This window comes from Acomys minous (genome assembly GCF_964271855.1).
Source record: "Acomys minous genome assembly, chromosome: 6".
Classification (NCBI taxonomy): Eukaryota; Metazoa; Chordata; class Mammalia; order Rodentia; family Muridae; genus Acomys; species Acomys minous.
This window is the reverse complement of record NC_140487.1, coordinates 115,497,593-115,517,218: the sequence shown is the minus strand read 5'-3', so window position 1 is coordinate 115,517,218 and position 19,626 is coordinate 115,497,593. Positions and strand designations below refer to the sequence as shown.

Below are 19,626 nucleotides of genomic sequence, written 5' to 3'. Positions count from 1 at the left end.
TTCTTAAAGTGGGTAGAAGGGATCCGAACTTAGGTCCTCATGCTTGTGAGGCAAGCACTGTAGGGATTGAACTATTTCCCTAGCAATTGAAGGCTCATTTTTAGAGTGTCTGTGCATGCACGCGCGCGTGTGTAACAGAACTCGGATTTGAACATTCTAGACAAGCATATTCCCACATCACCCGTCTTAATTGTCTTATTTTTTCGAATTTTGCATCTGCTCTTGACTTTGTCTCTTCTGACATCCTCAGTCCGCCTTTGACTTTCCTTCCCTGTGCGGTCCCACCGCTCTTCACTGAGCACTACCCACCACAAGGAGGCAGAAGAGGCCCAAACAAGACAGGTGTCTCTCTAGCTCTCCACTCTGTCTCTCTATGGCGCCTGCCGGCCCAGCTCTCCGGGGAGGGGGCGGGGCTACCAGCACGTGACCCGGGTGCCAGGCGACCGCGCCGGCGCAGTGGCCGCGCCGCTGTCGCTAGGCGCCGTTCCCTTACGCCGCTCCGCCGGCTGGCCGGCTGAGGCTGCGGGCCCCGTGCTCTGCGGCTCCGGCTCCTTCCGCGGCGGGCCGTGTGCCGCAGCCATGTCCCGAAAGCAAACGGCGAAGAGCCGGCCGGGCAGCGGCGGCCGCAGAGCCGAGGTGGAGCGCAAGCGGGACGAGCGGGCGGCGCGCCGGGCGCTGGCCAAGGAGCGGCGGAACCGGCCCGAGCCTGGCGGCAGCGGCTGCGAGGAAGAGTTTGTGAGCTTCGCCAACCAGCTGCAGGCCCTGGGGCTGAAGCTGCGGGAGGTGCCGGGGGACGGGTGAGGCGGGCCCGGGGGTGCGGGAAGCGGCGCTGGGGGTGCGCAGGGTCGGTCGGCGGGAGGGTAGCAGGGGCCGGGCTCGGTGGAACGCTGCCTCTGGTTCCCGGAAGGCTCGGGACTGGTCTGAGAGGTGACCTCCAGGTGCAGCTGTCATGAAGCCGAAAGGGTAGGGACCTAGGACCCGCTTGGTGTCATGCTGGGTCTCCTAGGTGTCCTCGCCCCCTTCCTGCAGTGGGGTAACGAGAGCGGAGAGCTTGCTTCCCATCCTTCGGGTTCCCCAAGCAAATGGCATGAGAATCCCGGGCCGGGTGTTTTGGGGAACCCCGTACAAGAAGAGTGGCCGCTGGAAAGAGGGAATGGAGGAAGGTGAGGGAAAGGGATTTAATGGGAAGGGCGTGTGGGTCCAGGAGCGTGGGGAGACAGAAGGAAAAGGGTAAAGGAATGGGTTAGCGGGTCCGAGGGAGCCTAGCTGCTGGGTGTGAGGTTGTAAGAGGCACACAGTTAGTGTGTTCTCATCCATGAGTGGTCAGGTTGTGCTGCCGTAGAGTAGAATACAGCCACACAGTAGACAAAGCTAGATGTGGTGGCTCCTGTTTGTATTGCCAGCGCTGAACTTTGGGGAGCAGCGCTGAGGCAGGAGGATTGTTCTGAGGTTTAGGCCAGCCTGGACTATAAAGAGGGTTTCAAACAAGCAAACAGACAAACAACAAAGCCAAAGAAACCTTGACAGACTTAGCTAGAAATTGTAAGAGAAAGAGTTCTGTCTGTCTCTCTTTCTTCCCCCACCCCCCTTTTTTCTTTTTGTTTTCTTTGAGACAGGATCTTACTGTGTAGTCTTGGGATGGCCTAGAACCCTCTGTGTAGACTAGGTTGTCTTTAAAGTACAGCTGTCCCCTGTGATTAAAGGCGCACACCTCCATCCCCCAAAAACCAAAAAACCCAAAACCAACAACAATAACAACCCCCCAAAGTAACCAAAACAAAAGCAAAAAGCCAAAACACCCACCAAGACCAACAACAAAAACCTGCTGAGGAATAAGCACATGCACGCACGCTGTTGCCATAGCTCAATATTTACTATATTCATAATTTAAAACACAAGTGCATAGGCATATTACCTGTTAGTCACCATACTTTGAGATAGTGGCAAAACAGAGCAAACCAGGGTTTCTCTTGCAGCCCTTCCTGTCAGTACTATGTAGACCGACTCAAACAGAGATGCACTTTCCTCTGCCTCCCAAGTGCTGGGATTAAAGGCGTGCACCACCATGCCCAGTGAGATGGTAGCCTTTTGCATACTACTGTGTGAGAGAATGAAAATGAAGATGATAAAGGTCTTTGTTTTGAACTTATGGATACCCCGAAAGGACCTCAGGACTTTAATAACTATGGTCCGCCTGCCTCTGCCTCCCAAGTGCTGGGATTAAAGCCGTGCGCCACCACTGCCTGGCTAACAGATTATTTTCTGCATTAATATTTGTTGAGTGGTGTTAGGTTAAAATATAGTGACATGTTGCTAATACAAAAAATAGTTACCAGTGTCCACTGTTTCTGTTCTGGCCTGGTTACCATTTGAGTGGCCTAAGATGGCGCCTTGGTATAGCCATGTTCTTTGTAGGATTCTGTAATTGGTTGTTTTTCTGAACTCAAATACAGGACCTTACACCTGTGTATCCCTAAAGTGGAGAGGTTCTCAAGCAGGGATGGCTTAGTCTCCCAGGGGGCAATTGGGGCTGTCTGGGGACACGGTTGGTTGTCACAGCTGGTGAACAGGGAGGTGGCGTGGTCGAGGCATCTGGTGGACAGAGGCTGGGCATGTTCCCAAGGCTTGGCAATGAGCAGGACATTCTAACAACACAGAGTGGCCCCAGGCGTCCATGGTGTGGGCACTGCGCAGCCTGGCTGCCCTGCAGTGGCGAGAGCGTGAACTTTGGGGAGCAGCCGGATCTCTGGGAGGCCCCTGGGGCCATGATGCTGTGCTTGGTGGCATCTGCAGTGTGTTTTCAGGGTTTCCTAAGGGAACCCAGCTCACTATAGTGTGGTACATTTCCTGTGTCGCTGCCTTGTAACCCCATCAGAAAAATAAAGTAATTGCAGTGTTTTTATAGTGGCAAATGAAAAGTACATTACTTCCGTATGGGGTAACTGCAGTTAATATTTTGGTGACAATGTTTTGGAGAGTCATGACTAGGGCACCGTTGGGGAGGTTTGCATCTTGATTGGTTGTTTTGTTTTGTTTTTTGGCTTTTTTGAGACAGGGTTTCTCTGTGTAGCCTTGGCTGTACTTACATTGTAGACCAGGCTGGCCTTGAACTCAAAGCAGTCCGCCTGTCTCTGCCTCCCTTAATGCTGGGATTACAGGGTGCGCCACTCGGGTTCGCATCTTAGACCCACGACTTTACCCACTGGCCATCTTGCTAGCTCTATCACTAGCATTTTAATTTTAGAAAACAAACACGATCCTTAACAGTGGCATTGTTGTTCCTGGCGAAAGGAGAGCAGGCAAGGGGCCATGCCTTTCTTTCCTTGGTATAACTGTGCTTCCTGCTCGGCTTTCGACACTGTGTTGACTCTCAGACGTGGGACAGACTTCTGTTGTTCTAGCTGCTTGGCAAGTGACTGCTGTTTAAGCTCTGAATGAGTGATGACCTGGCTGGTCAGTTTTAGTTAGGCTTGGTTCAGAAAGGTATCGGTAGGTATGACGTCATTTTGGAAGGGGTCTGGGAGTTTTAGATTTCAGGCCTGGAGTAGTTTGTGAGGCCTGTGCCCTGTATTGAGGCACTGTTGTCAACTGCACCATCGAACCAACTTCAGCTGGTCCTGAGTAATTTCTTCCTTCCTTCCTTCCTTCCTTCCTTTCTTTCTTCCTTTTTTTTGTTTTGTTTTTTGTTTTTGTCAGTCAGCTGGCAAGCGAGGACGAGAACTCTTACTTGCTGCTGGGTGATGCGGCTGTCTGGAGGCTGTCCTAGGGCCCTCCCCACAGCATCTGATATGAAGAGCCTAGGTGTCCCCTCTCCTGAGCTGAGAGACTTCTGAGGACAGCCAGGCCTGTTAGATGAACCAAGTCCGTTTTTTTGAAAGATCTTGACGAGCATCTTTGTCCTGACAGAAATTGCCTGTTCAGAGCTCTGGGGGATCAGCTGGAGGGTCACTCTCGGAACCACCTCAGGCACCGACAGGAGACGGTGGACTACATGGTAAGGCAGCGAGAAGATTTTGAGCCCTTTGTGGAAGACGACATTCCTTTTGAGAAGCACGGTAGGTTCTCCCTGAGACCCTGGGTCCTTCAGGAGTCAGGCTAGGCAGTCAGCCCACTAGCACCCCCCTACTGCCAGGGTACTCATTTATTCAGCAAACACTTATTTGCATATTCTGTGATAAGCCCAAGCTATGCAGCTGGGGGTAGATTTAGATGTTTGTCTCCTTGAATAAAAGTGATGGTGTTGGTGGCAAGGGTTGTGGTTAGGGTAGGGCGTTTGCCTCTCCTGGGCTTGATCCTCACTCAGTAGCACCACCTCCCAAAGAAAAGAAAAGAAAAAGAAAAAGGAGATGGTGATAATTGACCAGACGTCGTTTGTGACCTCTTACCCCTGGGATGGGGAAGTAAGCTGTAAGATAGTATAGACATATGGAGTCTACTTTTTAAGCAGTCCATGCACAGAGATGGCAGAGGTGTGGAAAGATGCTAGCATTAAGTTAGTTGTCTGAAGATGATGGGAATGTGGATAGTGCTAATTGTTTTTTTTTAGTTTTTTTTTTTTAAATAATCATGTATTTACAACTAGAAAAAAGAAATCAGCAAGCTTATGTTAAGATCTCACCAAAAACCTAAGTTCCCCCCACCCCTTTTTTGAGGCAAGTCATTGATTTTACTTTTAATGATTCTATTTAGCTGTAATTTAATTTAGCAAAAATCTATCAATATATGTATATATTATATATGTGTATATATATTATATATATATATATAAACTTCAAATATTAGCTTTGACAAATAATTACTAAGGATCTGTTATCCCAGGTACTGACAAGTTTATGTTTTATAGATAATATTTTCCTTTTGGTTTTGTGTGTGTGCATAGCCTGACCTTTTGATCCTCCCGAGTGTTCCACACACGCCACACCCAGGTTTATGGGGTGCCACAGATGGAACTCTGTGGCCTCTTGCATGCTGAGCAAGCATTCTACCAGCTGAGCTGTGTCCTAACCCACAACCAGTGTCTCCACCATGGGCCTTACATCTGTGTCTCACCAGGAACAGGCGGGCAGTGTGGCCCCTGGGTTTTGATGAGTGTGGGGCCACATTGAGAATGGAACGGGCGTCTAGGCGGGGAGGCTGGTGAGGAGGCTCTCCATATGGTCAGGTCTGAGAGCCATGTGAGGGGCCAGTCCCAGAGCAGCTGGAGGAGTTTACTCACGTGAGGAGACCAGGAAGACAGAGGGAAGGCCTGTCTGAGGACACCGTCAGTAACCCCAGTGGCTGGGGAGCTCCGGGTGGGTAGTCTGCCTGTCACCAAACTCTGATGGTCCTCTTCTTGGGATCACTTTTCAAGCAGGCAGTTTTAGAGTTATCATTTTACAGGTGTGTGTGTGTGTGTGTTATGGTGTGTGTATTTCTTGTGTTGTTTAAAGTGAATCGAGTCATGTTCCTGGGTGTGCAGGTGCACACTTGTCCTAGCACTCATGAGGCTGAGGCAGGAGGATGGGGAGTCTGAAGCCAGCCTTGCTATAAATAAATAGATGAATGAATGAAGGAGTGAATGAATGAATGAATGAATGGAGCGATGCTTGTCCCTTTTCAGTGTTGCTTTGGATGAAGTTTGATCTGTATCCACTTGAGCATCCTTTGGAAAGGTCTTTAGTGGATTTGGGGTGTGTCACTATCAGCACAGTTGCCAGTGTGATGCCACTTTAGTTGTGCAGGGGAAAGGTGGTTTTCTTGAAATGCCACTGCATGGCTGAGCACTGATGCATAAAAGTGTGAGCATCAAAGAGGTGACAAATGGCTTTGACTGCCAGAGCAGAAATGAAAAACAGTGGGGAGCCTGTGAGTCCTCCTGTGTTGGAGATTAGACCCATTGCCTTTGTCTCTCAAGCACAGTTACCTGTTTTTAATGTTTGCCTGCCATAGTATCTGTCAGTTTCTCAGGGACAAGGTGTTGTGCCTTTGTTTCAGATCCAGCCATCCCTGACACTTGGAGACTTTGATGTAGTACTTGCTGGATTAATAGGCGAGGGTCTCACTGATGTGGTGAGGACCTAGTGACCTTTGCACTTGCTCTGTTTTCAGGATTACTCTCATCCTCTAGACTCTGGCTTTGTAGAGCCAGCACCATCTCTCCCCATCTGTACAAATGCCCGGACAGCACTTTAGCTGTTTGTTAACGCCTCATCTCCCTGTCTCCTCCTACTCACCTGCTCATTGCTGCTTGGCTGTCATTGCCTCTTGGCCGCTTCCCTCTGCTTACCGCCTGTGCTAGTTAGTTTTTATTGTCAACTTGACACAATCAAGAGTCACCTGGGGACCTCAGGTAAGAGATTGCCTAGCTCCATTGGCCTGTGCACATGTCTGTTGGGGATTGTCTTGGTTGCTAATTGATACAGGAGGCCCAGCCCACTGTGGGAGGTGCCATCCCTAGGCTGGTGGTCCTGAGCTGCCTGAGAGAGCTAGGTAAGCACAGGCTTCTGAACCAGAGATGAGCCAGCAAGCATCTTCTTTCCTGAGCCCGCTTCCAGGTTTCTTCAGTGTCAGACTGACCTAGATGTGTGACAGGAGATAAGTACTTCCCTCCTCCAAGTTGCATTTGGTCATTGCGTTTGTCTCAGCAGCAAAATGAAACGAGAGCACCACTTCTGAAATTCGCGTGTGGCAGCCGTTTCACCAGGTACCCCCAGTGCAGTGTGGGCTGGCCTTGTGGCCTCTTGATCTCTTCAGTGTGTTCTAGAACCCAGTCAGAGTTGTGATGTAAGTTTGTTTTCCTCCAGATTCTGTTGCTGGTTCCCACTGATCTGAGGGCTGAGTTTCTTATAGTCCTTCATGATTTATGGTTTTAAATTTCTCTCCTTTCTCTATTTCTCAACCATATTTTCTCTGTCTCTGCAGTTCAGGTTCCTGCCATACAGTGTAGTCCGCAGTCTCTCGTGTTCTGTTTGCAAGAGCATCCATTGCTTCTTTTAGCTGCTACTTGGTCTTGGGACATCAGTTTAGTAGTCTCTGCCTAGCAGTTCATCTGATACATGCTATTCTCCACTCCCTATGAGCACACACACACACACACACACACACGCACACGCACATATGTACATGCACACACTTTTGTGTTTCTGACTTGAAGCTAGCTAAGAGCATAGCTGTGCAAGTTTCCCTCATCTCTGGCAGCACCCGAAGCTTCGGATCTCCTCAGGGAATGGACCAAAGTTAACTGAAGGGGAGACTCAGTCCAGCACACTCCAGCCTGGGAAGGTTCCAGCCCAGCGCTGCTTTGTCCTCTGGAAGTTTTATGCTCATGGCATTTCTGTGCTGCAGCGTGGAGTGTTGCCAACGGGACACTGCTCACTCCAGCTTCAGGGTCAGAATTCTTGCTTTCTGTGTTAGCCCATTGCTGCTGTACTGTCTGTTAGCAGTCTAGGCCCATCATGAAAAAGAGAGATGTGCCTGGGATGAAGGCCAGAACAGCCCTTTCCTGAGTGACAGTGGCCACAGCCAGGGCTGGGGTGAAGGCTCAGCCCACCAAGTCAGACTGTGGGCCTTGGGCTGGTCTTAGCTGTCCTCACTTCAGTTTGTCCTTCCTTCTAGTGGCAAGTGTGATAATCCTTCCAGAGCACCGCTGTGATGGCTAAAAGTGATGATCGTAAGAAGTGATCAGAGCACTGCTTGGCATGCGCATGTAGTATCTATTAGTGTGAGCTGCCGCTGCCGTTACTCTGTCCGCCGTACACTCCCTGCCCTTCATACAGCTGGGCAGATGGGAAGCACGCAGCATTTGCTGAAGGAATCAGTCAGCAGATCCTTCTCTGATGACGAGCATCCCTGCAGTGTTCACCTCTGACCTCCCAGGCTGGCTGTTGGTGGACTTTGTGGATGTATATTCTTGCCTCTCACTGTCTGCAGCTATGTGAATACCAACCATGTTTGCATCTGCACTTTCCATCATAAAGATTTCATTTTTCTTTCCTTTCCATGCAGTGGCCAGTTTGGCAAAGCCTGGTACTTTTGCTGGCAATGATGCAATTGTAGCCTTTGCAAGAAACCATCAGTTGAATGTGGTGATCCATCAGCTTAATGCCCCTTTGTGGCAGGTAGGTCAGCTTGGGCCTTGTGGTGTGTGGAACTGCCCCTGTGCTGGCTGCAAATGGAGTGTGCAGAGTGCGTGAGAAGTGATGCTGGAGATAGTACTCGGCAGCCAGCTAAGTGGGTGATTTGGGAACAGAACCCAATGTAGGAAAACTTCAGATAATTCTATTAAGCTATCTTAGTATATAAATGTTTAGTATACACAAATTGTAGTTTTTGAAGTATGTCCCTTCCCCTGTGGTGTGTGCCTGCGTGCACGCACATGTTAGGGGTAGAGAAGCATCATAAAATCCATTATAATGACATCTTCACCATAGTGACTGAAAAGTGTTTTCTGAATGGCAGAGTGCTGTTTCTATTGAGCTTTATTTCTGTGTTTTGCTTTTTTCTACGATAAAGGTTTTATAGCAAATGCTGCTCCAGGCTGAGACCCGTTAAGACACACGGCCCTCCACAGTGCATGTCCCATTTAGCTCCTTTCCGTTCTCTTTGCATCCTACGTTAACCTCATCTGTCCGTCTTCAAACTGAACGGTCTTGAGCTCAGGCGAGCAAGGGTCGCTGACTGAGTGCGCACCGCACTCCCTCATTCCTTCTCCCGGAGTTCTGGAGGGTTTGTGTCGCTATGGCTCAGCTCCAGACAAGGCACATGCCTTCACTGACCCGCTGCTCCACTTTGCCTCTTCAAACCTTTTCTTATTTAGAAAGTTATAATGTTTTAATTGAAAAACTGGGAACTCAGAGGACCCTCTGCAGGTGAGTAAGAGTGACCAGAGTCACACTGACGGGGATCATGGCAGTTAACATTTTTGGTGTGTGTCTGCCAGTCACCCCACACTTGGGCATATAATTGGAGGCTGCATATCCCAGTGTTTTTACACTATATTGTGAACACATCTACATGAACTCACTCATCATGCATACTCGTGCACACACACGTGAGCACTCACACAGAGACATAGAGACACGCACATGCTCCCCTCCCACTGTAAGCATTGCTATCTTATAGGGGTGCTGCATGCACCCACACCTTTGTAATTCTCTCAGTCATGGCCTATCCTCTTTTCCTTTAGAAAGGATCCAGTGTTTAGACATATAAGTTGTACATACCAGACTCACCCTTTCCTGATATAGTTCTCTGTGTTTTGACATTCATATAATGCCACCATCAGCATACGGACTAGCCGCCCTTTACCAAGAATTCAGTCCTGCTCTGTGCATGCGCTGTCCTCCAGCTCTTTCCCAACCTCTGGGAGCCACTGTGTAATCATCTTCCTTACGGCTGTGCCTTTTTTGTCACCTGGGAGTCTCCAGCCTTTTCTGTCTGGCACAGTGTCCTTTTAACAGGCTTATACAAGGACAGAGTGAAGTAGATGCTGGCTGGGCTGCTGAGACATCCACTTCAGGGATGCAATGAGCGGGAGGGAAACAGCATCCTCGTCCTTGGCCCAGCGTTGCCAGGTGTCTGGATAGCAGAGAGGACTCTAAGACTGATCTGCTGGCCAGGAACACAGTGACCCTCCAGTCTCAGCTGTTGGTTATTATCATACACGGTCAGCAGAGTGGTCAGGACACTTGAGTGCACGGTGTCAGGAGCCTGATCTAGAAGGAGAAACCTAGGCCGGTGACACAGCCATCTGCTGCTCTCTCTAAAGATAACTATTACGTTTCTTAATTGCCCTAATTCTTACCTTTTTTTCCAAGTCTGTTTCATTAGTGTTCTGGGTTATGACTTGCAAAACAATGAAAGTACATATTTACATTTACTTGCATTGGATCTCCCCTGCTTGGTGGTGTGGTCAGGGTTCTGAGCTCCTGCATTAATGACAAGTTGGCCTAGACTCAACATGGAGACCGAAACCTACGCTGTCTGCTGCATGGGTGTGTGCCTCTGTGCGCGGTTGCCATGGATAATGTAGCAAAGGACAGCCTTGCTGTGTCACAGCTGTGAGTGTGGCCCCTAACAATTGGGGTGACCATTCTAGTTGACTTCTATTCAGAGTGTGCATATGTTGTTAGTAGACATGTAAGTGCTTAGGGACTTTGTCACCTGAAGACAAAGTGAAACACTTGCTCTGTCTGCGTTCTTCTGGGAGACAGTGGTGCTGCCCCTGTGTCGCATGTCCGTCTAGACACACTGCCTTTCAGCTGTAGACCTCCTGCTACAGAAGCCTGTGCACATCCTGCGTGGGGTTTGCGTGGTCCTGTGCACGTCCTGTGTGGGGTTTGCGTGGTCCTGTGCACGTCCTGCGTGGGGTTTGCGTGGTCCTGTGCACGTCCTGCGTGGGGTTTGCGTGGTCCTGTGCACGTCCTGTGTGGGGTTCGTGTGGTCCTGTGCACGTCCTGCGTGGGGTTTGTGTGGTCCGTGTGGTCCTGTGGACTTGCTGCTTTTGGACCTTGAAAACTGTTTAAGTTAATGGTTGCCTCAGATTACCTGGGACTTTTAGTGAAAACCAGGAGAGCTGATGTTTTGCAGTTTTATTGGAAGCACAGTTACTGAGGGGCAGAATCAGAATTATTTGCATTTCAGTTGCATGAGTGCCTTGGGGGGCATCTACCCAGCCCAACACTTAAAGTGTGTATGTTTTTGTTTTGTTTTGTTTTTGTTATTTTGTTTTTGGCATGATTTTAGCAATCAGTTCTTGTGTCCCATGTAACACCTCATGGCCAGTGCGCAGGCTGTGTGGTGAACCAGTACAGTTTTACTGTGTAGAATTTTGTCTTGGAACTGGTGATTGGCAGGTTTTGAGATTGTTGAAAGGGGAGTTGAACTTATCATAGCTAATGAGCCATGCCAGGCCCATCTGCATGGTTCCATTTTAAGGCCTCTAAGAGGGTCTAAGAAACATTATACTTGACCTTTTACTCCTCTTTTTATTTTTCAAGGATAATCCTCAAACTGTGTGAGCTTCAGGCTTAACAAATCTGAGTGTATTTGGGCTCTTCCCATTGGAATGAGCCTGGGCACCCAAGAGGCTAGGTGCTTAGTTTTATCTGACTTAATTGCAGGCCTGCCCCTGGCTTTTATTCACTTCAATGTGGATTCATTTACATAGCAAGTGTTACATGGCTACATGGAGGCCTACGAGCCTGGCAGGGCGAGAGCTCAGAGACCGACATGTCCTGCCCAGAGTTGAGGTCTGTCTTTGTAGGGCTGCTGGCCTGGCTTTGGCCCCAGACCCCACAGGCCCACCTTCCAGATCCTCTTTTGTGTCTGCAGATTCGGGGTACAGACAAAAGCAACGTGAGGGAGCTCCACATCGCTTACAGGTACGGGGAACACTATGACAGCGTCCGGAGGATCAACGACAACTCAGAAGCGCCGGCTCATCTCCAGACCGACGTGAGTGAAGCCCAGCCGTGCTTCAGACCTGCAGGAAGGAGGTGCAGAGCTGTGTCCTTGAGCTAAATCCCACGGGCCAGCTGTTGTTGCTGTTAGTGAGAAGTTGCCATCAGTATTTCAGCCGGCAAAGGCACTGCCTGCCTAGCCTGACAAACAGCCACAAGGTGGAAGGGAAGAACCAGCTCCCACAAGCTGTCTTCTGACAAAACACAAGAGTCATGGCATGGGTGTTAGCACTGCGCGCGCGCGTGCACACGCGCACACACCCACACACACCCACGCGCGCGCACTTCCTGCCTCCTCTTGTCTGTGAGTGTGTGGTTTATGGGTGCACATGACTGTGTGTACATACAGAAGCCAGAGGAGACATTGGGTGTCTGTCAACTCCACCTTACCCTTTTGATTCTGAAACTTGAGAGGGACTTTTGTGTGTTTGCTTGTTTTTGGCTAGACTGGTAGCCAGTGTGACCCAGCAACCTTCCGGGCTTCATCCTCCATGTGCAGGGATTGTGGGTGTGCCCAGCCCGGGCCTAGCTTATCATTGCTGGGATCTAAGTTCAAGTCCTCCTGGTTGCCCAGAGAGCACTCCCAGTGACCAGGCCACCTCAGCCCGTGTCCGCTATCTTTATACTTTCCTCAGCCCAAGTTATAGCATCTATAAGCACTCAGGTCCTTTATGCACAGTGGCCTGTAAATTTAATATGTCTTGGAGTGGACTTCCTGACGCTTTTCAAGGCTACGTTATATCTGCTCTGTGTGTGTGTGTGTGTGTGTGTGTGTGTGTGTGTGCATGTGTGTGTCCGTCCATTATAACCTGTTAGCTGGTCTCTGTTAGAGGCAGCACAGAGTATCTTATGTGTAGCTCATTTCTTTAGGATAAATTCGTAAGAGCCCTTCGTGTATCAAGGTGTTTTGATAGATGCTATCGTATCACTTCCTGTCAGTGTTGTCGGGTCCTGACTGTAGGTCACTGTCTTCAGTTTCCATCTCTACTTGTAGTATGTGGCTCTTGCCACACCCTTAAAAAATCAAGTTTTTAATATTTGTCAGGTTTAGGGATAGTCTTTATTGATTTTTAACATAATGGATTTGTTCGTTAGCTTTATTGTCATGTCTGTTTTTATGTGTATGTGTGTTAGTATGTGTGTGTGCGTGCATGCAGGTGGGTGTCTTAAAGTCCAGACTGAGGACATCAGATCTACTGTAGCTGTGTGGGTGCTGGGAGCCAAGCTCTGGTCCTCTTCGAGACCAGCCAGTGCTCTCAGCTGCTGACGCATCTCCCCAGCTCCTTTCATACAGTTTTTATGAGCATTTTGTCATCAGTCAGTTTGTGCATCATCCCTGTTTAAGACCTACTCATTCTTCCTTTTTTGTCAGCTGCACTTATTTTCTTTGTTCTCTTTTGTCTTATTAAGATGTCTAATGGCTTTTGGGAACTCTTTGCATGAGGGAAATACATTTCTGTGAGGAACTGCAGATGCTTCCTACACTGTTACTTCTATTTTTTCTGTCTGCTGTGGTCTTTGCTCTGAAAGGTTTTTGGGTTTTGGATTAAATTATCAACACCTTTATTCCCCAGCCCGTCTTCCTTGATGGTTTTGTTGTTTTGTTTTGTGGTGCTGGTTATCAAGCGTGGCCAGGCAGGTGCTGTTCCACTCAGGCACAGCCAGCCCTACCAGCTTTCCTCACATGGCTCTGGGGTTTAGGGTCATAACTAGAACGGGCTCTCCCGCTCTGACGTCACAGAGAGTGGTGCCTAGCTTACTCTAAAACTTTTATAATTACATTCTTGTTTTGTTTTTGTTTGATTTCTTGAGATAGATTCTTTTTACTTTAATGCCTGGCTGCCCTGGAACTTACAGTATAGACCAGGTTGGCCTCAAATTCAGAGATCTGCCGGCCTCTGCCTCCCAAATGCCGGGTTAAAGGCGGCACCAACATGTCTGCTGAGATAGTTACATTTTTGTTTTTATTTATCTTTAGTTTTAACTTTTAGTTTTTTGAGGCAGTGTCTCCCTGGATAGCCCCAGGCTGACTTTGAACTTGCTGTGATCCTCTTGCCTCCTATTTTTGGATACATATAGTAGAGACATATGTGTCTCCTACAGCAAGGATTACAGATGTGGGTGCTTATACCTGACCCCTGTTTGTTTTTCTATGAAATCTTGACTTCATTTGGAATTTATGTTCTCGAGGGTGTGGGGCGATTGGCCAGCTTTCTGTGCTCGGCTTACCTAACTGCCGTCAGACCGTCTCTGCGCTGTGTGTGTTTCCTTCTGCTTAGTTCCATAATGTGTTTGTGTCTCCTTTTAGCTTCTTGGTTCTGCCCCGCCAGCCTGTTTGTGTGTCGATGCCCCACTGTTTTAAATTAGGATAAGTCTGTTGTAAAATCTGGGGCAGGTTTTCACTTAAAATTTTTTTAAATGATTTTTCTGTGGTTTGCTTTTAAAACTGGCTTGCCTTTTTAAAAAACATTAGAATCCTTTTAGAGATTGAGTGTTTGTCTTATGTATTGTGTGCGTGTCTGTGTGAGTGCATGTATACAAGAGCAAGCGGGCCTGAGGTGGTCAGAGAGGGTGTCAGCCCCTGGAGCTGGAGTTAACAGGCAGTGTGAACCATCCAGTGCATGCTGGGAACCTGGGAAGCCGTCTCTCTAGCTCCTCTCACCCCTTCCGTTTTGTTTGATTTTACCCAGTGTGTATGGTGTTTTGCCTGAGTGTGTCTCTGTTACCATGTGCATACCTGGTGTCCTTGGAAGCCAAAAGAGGGCATTGGATTCCCTGGAACGGAGTTACATATGGTTGTGAGCTACCATGTAGATGCTGGAAACTGAGCCTGGGTTCTCTGGAAAATTAGTCAGTGCTCTTAACTGTTCAGCCTTCTACTTTTTTTTTTTTTTTTACCTCCTTCACACAGAGTCTCATGTAGCCCAGGCTGACCTTGAATTTCATATGTAGCTGAGGATATGAACTTCTGACCCTCTTGCTTCTGCCTCTCACGTGCTCAGATTATAGACACGTGCCCCATGCCTGAGGGTGTGCAGCGGCCGGGCACTATACCTTGCTCTGAAACCTTTAGCTTTCTACTGTAGATAACACTTACATTAGCCTATATCCCACATCTAGGCTAACTTCTTGTTATCTTCACATAGATCTCACATACGGTTAATGTCGTGAGCTGCGCACTGAGGAAGGATGCTCATTGCCAGTTGCTAAGGTCTCCTCATGGGCTCCTTGTGCTGAGACTGTCAGGGCTGTACTGCCACAGCTGGGCTCCACTTACACATGTAGTGCACAGTAGGGAAGTGCCCATGCCCATTGCTGTCTCCCTCCATTCATGGGAGGCGGACGGAAGGGGCGGCTGTATCCTCAGGGTGGGGGTGTGGCTTTATTGTTCTGACTTGGGGGTTGTCATAGAGGCTCTTTGGCCTCAAGTGACCCACACTGTCGTTCCAGAGCATTTGTGTGTGCCTCACAGGTGTGTAGAGTCAGCAGTGCCCTGTGCTCCAGAGCTTGCTGGTATCAGAGAATGCAGCGACCAGCTGAGAGCTGAATGCATGTGTTTCTCCAGCCTAGCATGATAAGTTCAGTAGCTCAACAGGTGTGAGCACAGGGGACAGGCCTCTCTGTTCAGCAAGCAGAGACATACGTCTGCTATCAGACTCGGCTGTCCAAAGACCATGGTGCCTTGCGGCTGCTCGGCAGTGGTTCCTCCCAGCTTCTTCTCGGGGCTTGGCCTGGGTTCTCAGTGTGTGGATGAGTCTAGCCACTGTGGTTCTCACCAGGTTATATCTAGACTTCTTCCTCCTGGGTTTGGATGCTTTGTGATTTGGGTGTCTTCCTGTGTGGGAGAGCCGAAGGGAACTCGCTAGAGCCGTGGTTCCTATGCTGTGTTTAGTTCCAGATGCTGCATCAGGATGGAGCCAGTGAAAAGGAGAAGAGCAAGACAAAAGGGGTGGACTTTGAAGACGGCCTGAGAGATGAAGTGGAAGATGCTGTCCAGAAAGTTGGCAATGCAACTGGATGCTCGGTTAGCACCCTTCCCTGTGGCCATGCCTCACAGCTGGATGCTCGTTAGCACCCCTCCCTGCGGCCTCACAGCTGGATGCTCAGTTAGCACCCCTCCCTACGGCCTCACAGCTGGATGCTCAGTTGCACCCTTCCCTGTGGGCTCACAGCTGGATGCTCAGTTAGCACCCATCCCTGTGGGCTCACAGCTGGATGCTCAGTTAGCACCTTTCCCTACAGCCTCATAGCAGGTGCTGCCTTGGCAGAGCTGGCCTGCCAGAGGCCAAGAAAGTGGAGAGCTGTTAGTTCATTTCCTGTCTTTGCTGGACTTCACCCATTAATGCTCAAAATCCTAAGTTTAATATTTTCTTAGAGGGATTTCCCCTAGTAAAAGTCTAGTTTTGTTAAGAAACCTCACTTATAAATGTATGGAAATGGCTACTACCTGTTTGAACTTGGAATTTTTGGTGGATGATGTCTTGGAACCTCGTCAGTTCCTCTGTTGTATGTCTGTGTGTCTTAGGCTGATGAAGCAGAGCTTGGGAGCACAAGACATCCAGAGTCTTAGGTGGTTCTCTGTTTCTTTTCTAGGATTTTAATTTAATAGTCCAGAGCCTGGAGGCTGAAAACTACAACATTGAGTCTGCGATAATCACCATGCTTCAGATGAGCCCAGGCAAGAGCGACAGTAAGTCCACGGCGAAGACTTCACATAGGCTTCAAGTAGCTGTGCTGCTGGCTCCCTCAGGCTGCTGCTTGCAGTTCCCCATGACCGCTGCAGTGTCCACTGTCCGTCCATCCTCAAGTGCTATCAGCATCCACCAGTCAGTACAACAAGCAGCATCTTAAATAAATTATTTTAAATTTTAACAGCCACTGTATTGCACAGTATATGGTTAGGTCATGTTTTGTTATACAAATGAATACTTTATCCCTTAAAATTATCTTTAAAAAGTTTATCTAAGGATATAAACACTGTTGGCAGAAAGTTGGCTATGAACCTTGCAGCCAGCTAGGGGTTTTCACGGTCTTCCTGCAGCTTTCCTGACCACTGACCTGAGAGTAGAGTGCCATCGCAAGGAACCTGGCTTTGAAGATGGCAGGCATGTGGGGACCTAGGTGATTTTGGAGTCACTTAGCTGCAGTTGCTGTCTGTGACTGCTGGGTTCTTGGCCTTAACAGAATGCCTTTGTTTGGAAGGTGGGGAGGAGAAGCTTGAGCCTGGTGACCGAGTGAAGCAGTGCGGCCCCTCAAGTGAGGAGGTGGGCAGCGGCCCCGGACTCCTTGGAAATCAGGGTGGAAGTGAAGGCAGGATGGAAAACAGTAAGGCTCGGGCCAGCTCCGCTGAAGAAAACAAAGCTAAGAAAAGCCATCTCCCAAAGGTACGGGGGTGGGGAGGCAAGGCACTGTGGGAATTCTGTAGCAAGGCTGAGAAGTTGAATTTCACCCTAGGGTGCAATTTTCTAGATATATAGAAGCAGTTACTGTAGAGCATCTGGGGCAGGCACACAGGCATACTAAGACCTTGCTTGTCCCACAGTCACAACAGGACACAACGGAGTGTCTGCCCTGCCTATAGCCGCCTCTACAAATGTATCATTGCTTTCTTCCAGCTGATGTCACTGTCTGGGGTGCAGGTTGTCTGTGCATTGTCTGTAGTGAGCAACTTTGTATGTAAACCTTTGTGCTTGCATGAAGTTCCTGGTGAGATAGAGGGCATGTCTCTAGATGTGTCTGAGCTCTGGGTAACTAGTCAGATCTGTACCTCCATCCCTGGCCTAACTCCACAAGCAAGTGCATGTGATGTCATCAGTTTCCTCAGTTTGAAACTCAACTTAAAGGCAGATGTTCTGAGCTATAATGCCACCTAGAGACAGTGTCTCCAGGCCCCTGTGATACCTGTCGGCTGCTGGACCAGGGGTGCTGGCTTTGTGGGTCTTTTGCATTGATTTCATCTGATGCTTCACGAAGGGAATAGAAATTTCAAAGTATATTTGAACAGTAATGGAAAAGAAATCATTCTGCTCTCTTGGGCTAGTTTTCTCTGTTCTTGCCGAAAAGCATTCTGGGCCCAGAGACTTGCAGCACCTGTGCCCCACACAGCCACTGTCTATTCCAGGTTACAAACAAGCAGCGGAGGGAGCAACAGCGGCTAGAGAAGAAGAAACGGCAGGAGGAGAGGCACCGCCACAAAGCCCGGGAGAGCAGGGACAGCCACAGGGACAGCAGCAGAAGCGAAGCAGATGTGAACACACAGGTCACCTTGGTGAAGACCTTTGCTGCTCTGAACATCTGACTCTAAGGCCCTGACGGGTGGAGGATGAATGCTGCAGACAAGGCTTCCTGGCCAGGTGTCTTCTGACGATGTGACAAGATGTGACAACTGACAGCGCCCTCACGCCAGCGCGAGCCCACGGGAGTCAGTGTCCTTCAAGCTGCACTTTCTGTCCTGAGCTTTCTGTCAGGGTTTTGCCGTGTGACAGTATGGTGATGCCATTCGCCTTCTGAAACGCAAACAAAATACTGAGTTGTATGTGGGTCGCAGGGAGGGAGGCTCTAGTTGCCCTGTATGTGAGTGTGGTGACTCTAGGCTCGTCCCTTGCTGTGTGCAGTGGGTTCGCTGTAATTCTTGAGGTCATTAGCACAGTCATTAGAAACCACAGTGGCAACTTCTTTGTTTCTCTCTCGTTTCCAAGCAGGGATGAACGTCTCGGTTCACCAGGTCAACAGTGTGTTGACATTTGGTTTGCTTCCGATACAGGTCACTTGGCTATGTCAGTGCTATGACAGGATGGGTGGCTCACAGCAGTCGGGGCGTCAAGTACCTCCTCTTCTTCCTGTCTCTGGTGTTACCTCAGAGAGAGTGTGCACTCCTCCCCTCTCCAGCCGTGTGGTACATGTGCCTGGCTGTAGATGGGGTCTGGGTTTTTCTGGGAGCCCCACGCTACAGCAGAGTTTGGGATGTTTTTCTGGACACTTAGGAGATGGTGTGGCACTACTTGAGGCACATGTCTGAGCTCGGTGTGCAGGGGGAGCTGGGGGCTCTAAAGACTTCTTCTATGAGAGTGCTCTACAGGAATAAAGGTGTCCATGTTTGGATTTTAAGTAACTATTTTTCTCTTCTCTATGCTAGACTCAGAAAGATGCTTACAGAATTGATCTTACAGGTTGTAAGTTTTCTTAACGTATGAAAAAGAAATGAAATCCTATAACATAGCTGGTCATGGGGGCTCATGGCTAAGCCTATAATCCCAGCACTCAAGCAGAGGAGGGATAGCTGCAAGTTTGAGGCCAACCTGGGCTGAATGGTGAGTTCCAGGCTAGCCAGGGTTAGACTAAAAGGCCCCATTTCACTCCCCACCTGTGGTTGAGGGGATCTTACAACATGTATCCTCATACATACATATAAACATATATACATACATACATACATACATACATACATACATACATACATACATACTATATATATTAATTTAAGCCTTAGTTGGGTGTCAGTACTGGAGAAGGCGCAACAGTGGCTGAGGAGGCTGCCTGTGGCTACGGTAGATGGCAGGGGATGGCAGGGGGGCGGGGCCTGCGCTGCCGGAGGCCCCTGAGGGACTCAGTTCTGAAGCACATTCAGGTATGGAGAGGTGCTGTCCCCAGACTGCGTGCGGTATGTGGATGTGAGCTGCCATGTGGCGGGTGAACAGTCATGGTTAAAGTCATTTCCTAATCCTGTATGCTGGGTCAAAAGATAAATTATTTGTTGTCAATAGAGGCAAAAAAAAAAAAAAAACCCAAAAAACCCAACCCATCACAAAATAGCCAGCTAGGCACAGAAAGCACTGTCCGGGCAGGTCGCGGGTTCTTAGCAGGTGAAGGATGCCCTTTCATCTCCCGTTTGTGTGGCTTTGGGACTTTGTGTTTGGAACACCAGAAATCTCCTGGAATCTCTCCCAGGACGTTGTGTTGCTTCCTGCGTACAGGACATTGCAGTGTTGTGCACATTTGCAAACTACGCGGCGTTTTGTTCTCCTCAGCTGCAGGCTCAGGCTTGTCTCAGTAAGGGGCGGGGTGGGGCTGCTATGTTGTACAGATGGAGCCAGTGTTCTCTGGGGTCACCCAGGGCAGGGCGTGAATGAAAGCTCTCTGCTCCCTCCTTTGTGTTGCCTGACCACAGAATGCCAGGTCCCTTGCAGAA

The 19,626-nt window shown here is 49.1% G+C and overlaps 1 protein-coding gene across 5 annotated transcripts; it reads left to right on the top strand.

Annotated features, from left to right (window-relative positions):
• Positions 1–444: 444 nt before the first annotated feature.
• On the top strand, positions 445–18,647 carry OTUD3 (OTU deubiquitinase 3). Of its 5 annotated transcripts, none has more exons than XM_084788183.1 (8): positions 445–783; positions 3,907–3,994; positions 7,984–8,096; positions 11,311–11,433; positions 15,331–15,462; positions 16,032–16,128; positions 16,641–16,822; positions 17,560–18,647. In XM_084788183.1, the coding sequence occupies exons 1-8, from the start codon at positions 580–582 to the stop codon at positions 17,734–17,736; spliced, it is 1,116 nt and encodes a 371-aa protein (XP_084644309.1). In that variant the 5' UTR covers positions 445–579; the 3' UTR covers positions 17,737–18,647. The 5 variants fall into 5 exon arrangements, with proteins under 5 accessions (XP_084644309.1, XP_084644308.1, XP_084644311.1 ...); XM_084788182.1 differs by having other exon boundaries at positions 445–797; positions 3,907–4,055; XM_084788186.1 differs by having other exon boundaries at positions 762–783; positions 3,907–4,055.
• The last annotated feature ends 979 nt before the right edge of the window (positions 18,648–19,626 follow it).

What these genes read in the sequence shown, in the direction of transcription:
- OTUD3 (XM_084788182.1), top strand. Translation starts at nt 580, where the DNA reads ATGTCCCGAAAGCAAACGGCGAAGAGCCGGCCGGGCAGCGGCGGCCGC. An exon ending in CATTCCTTTTGAGAAGCACG is followed by an intron (nt 4,056 to 7,983) that starts GTAGGTTCTCCC and finishes CTTTCCATGCAG; the next exon opens with TGGCCAGTTTGGCAAAGCCT. An exon ending in GAGCCCAGGCAAGAGCGACA is followed by an intron (nt 16,129 to 16,640) that starts GTAAGTCCACGG and finishes TTTGTTTGGAAG; the next exon opens with GTGGGGAGGAGAAGCTTGAG.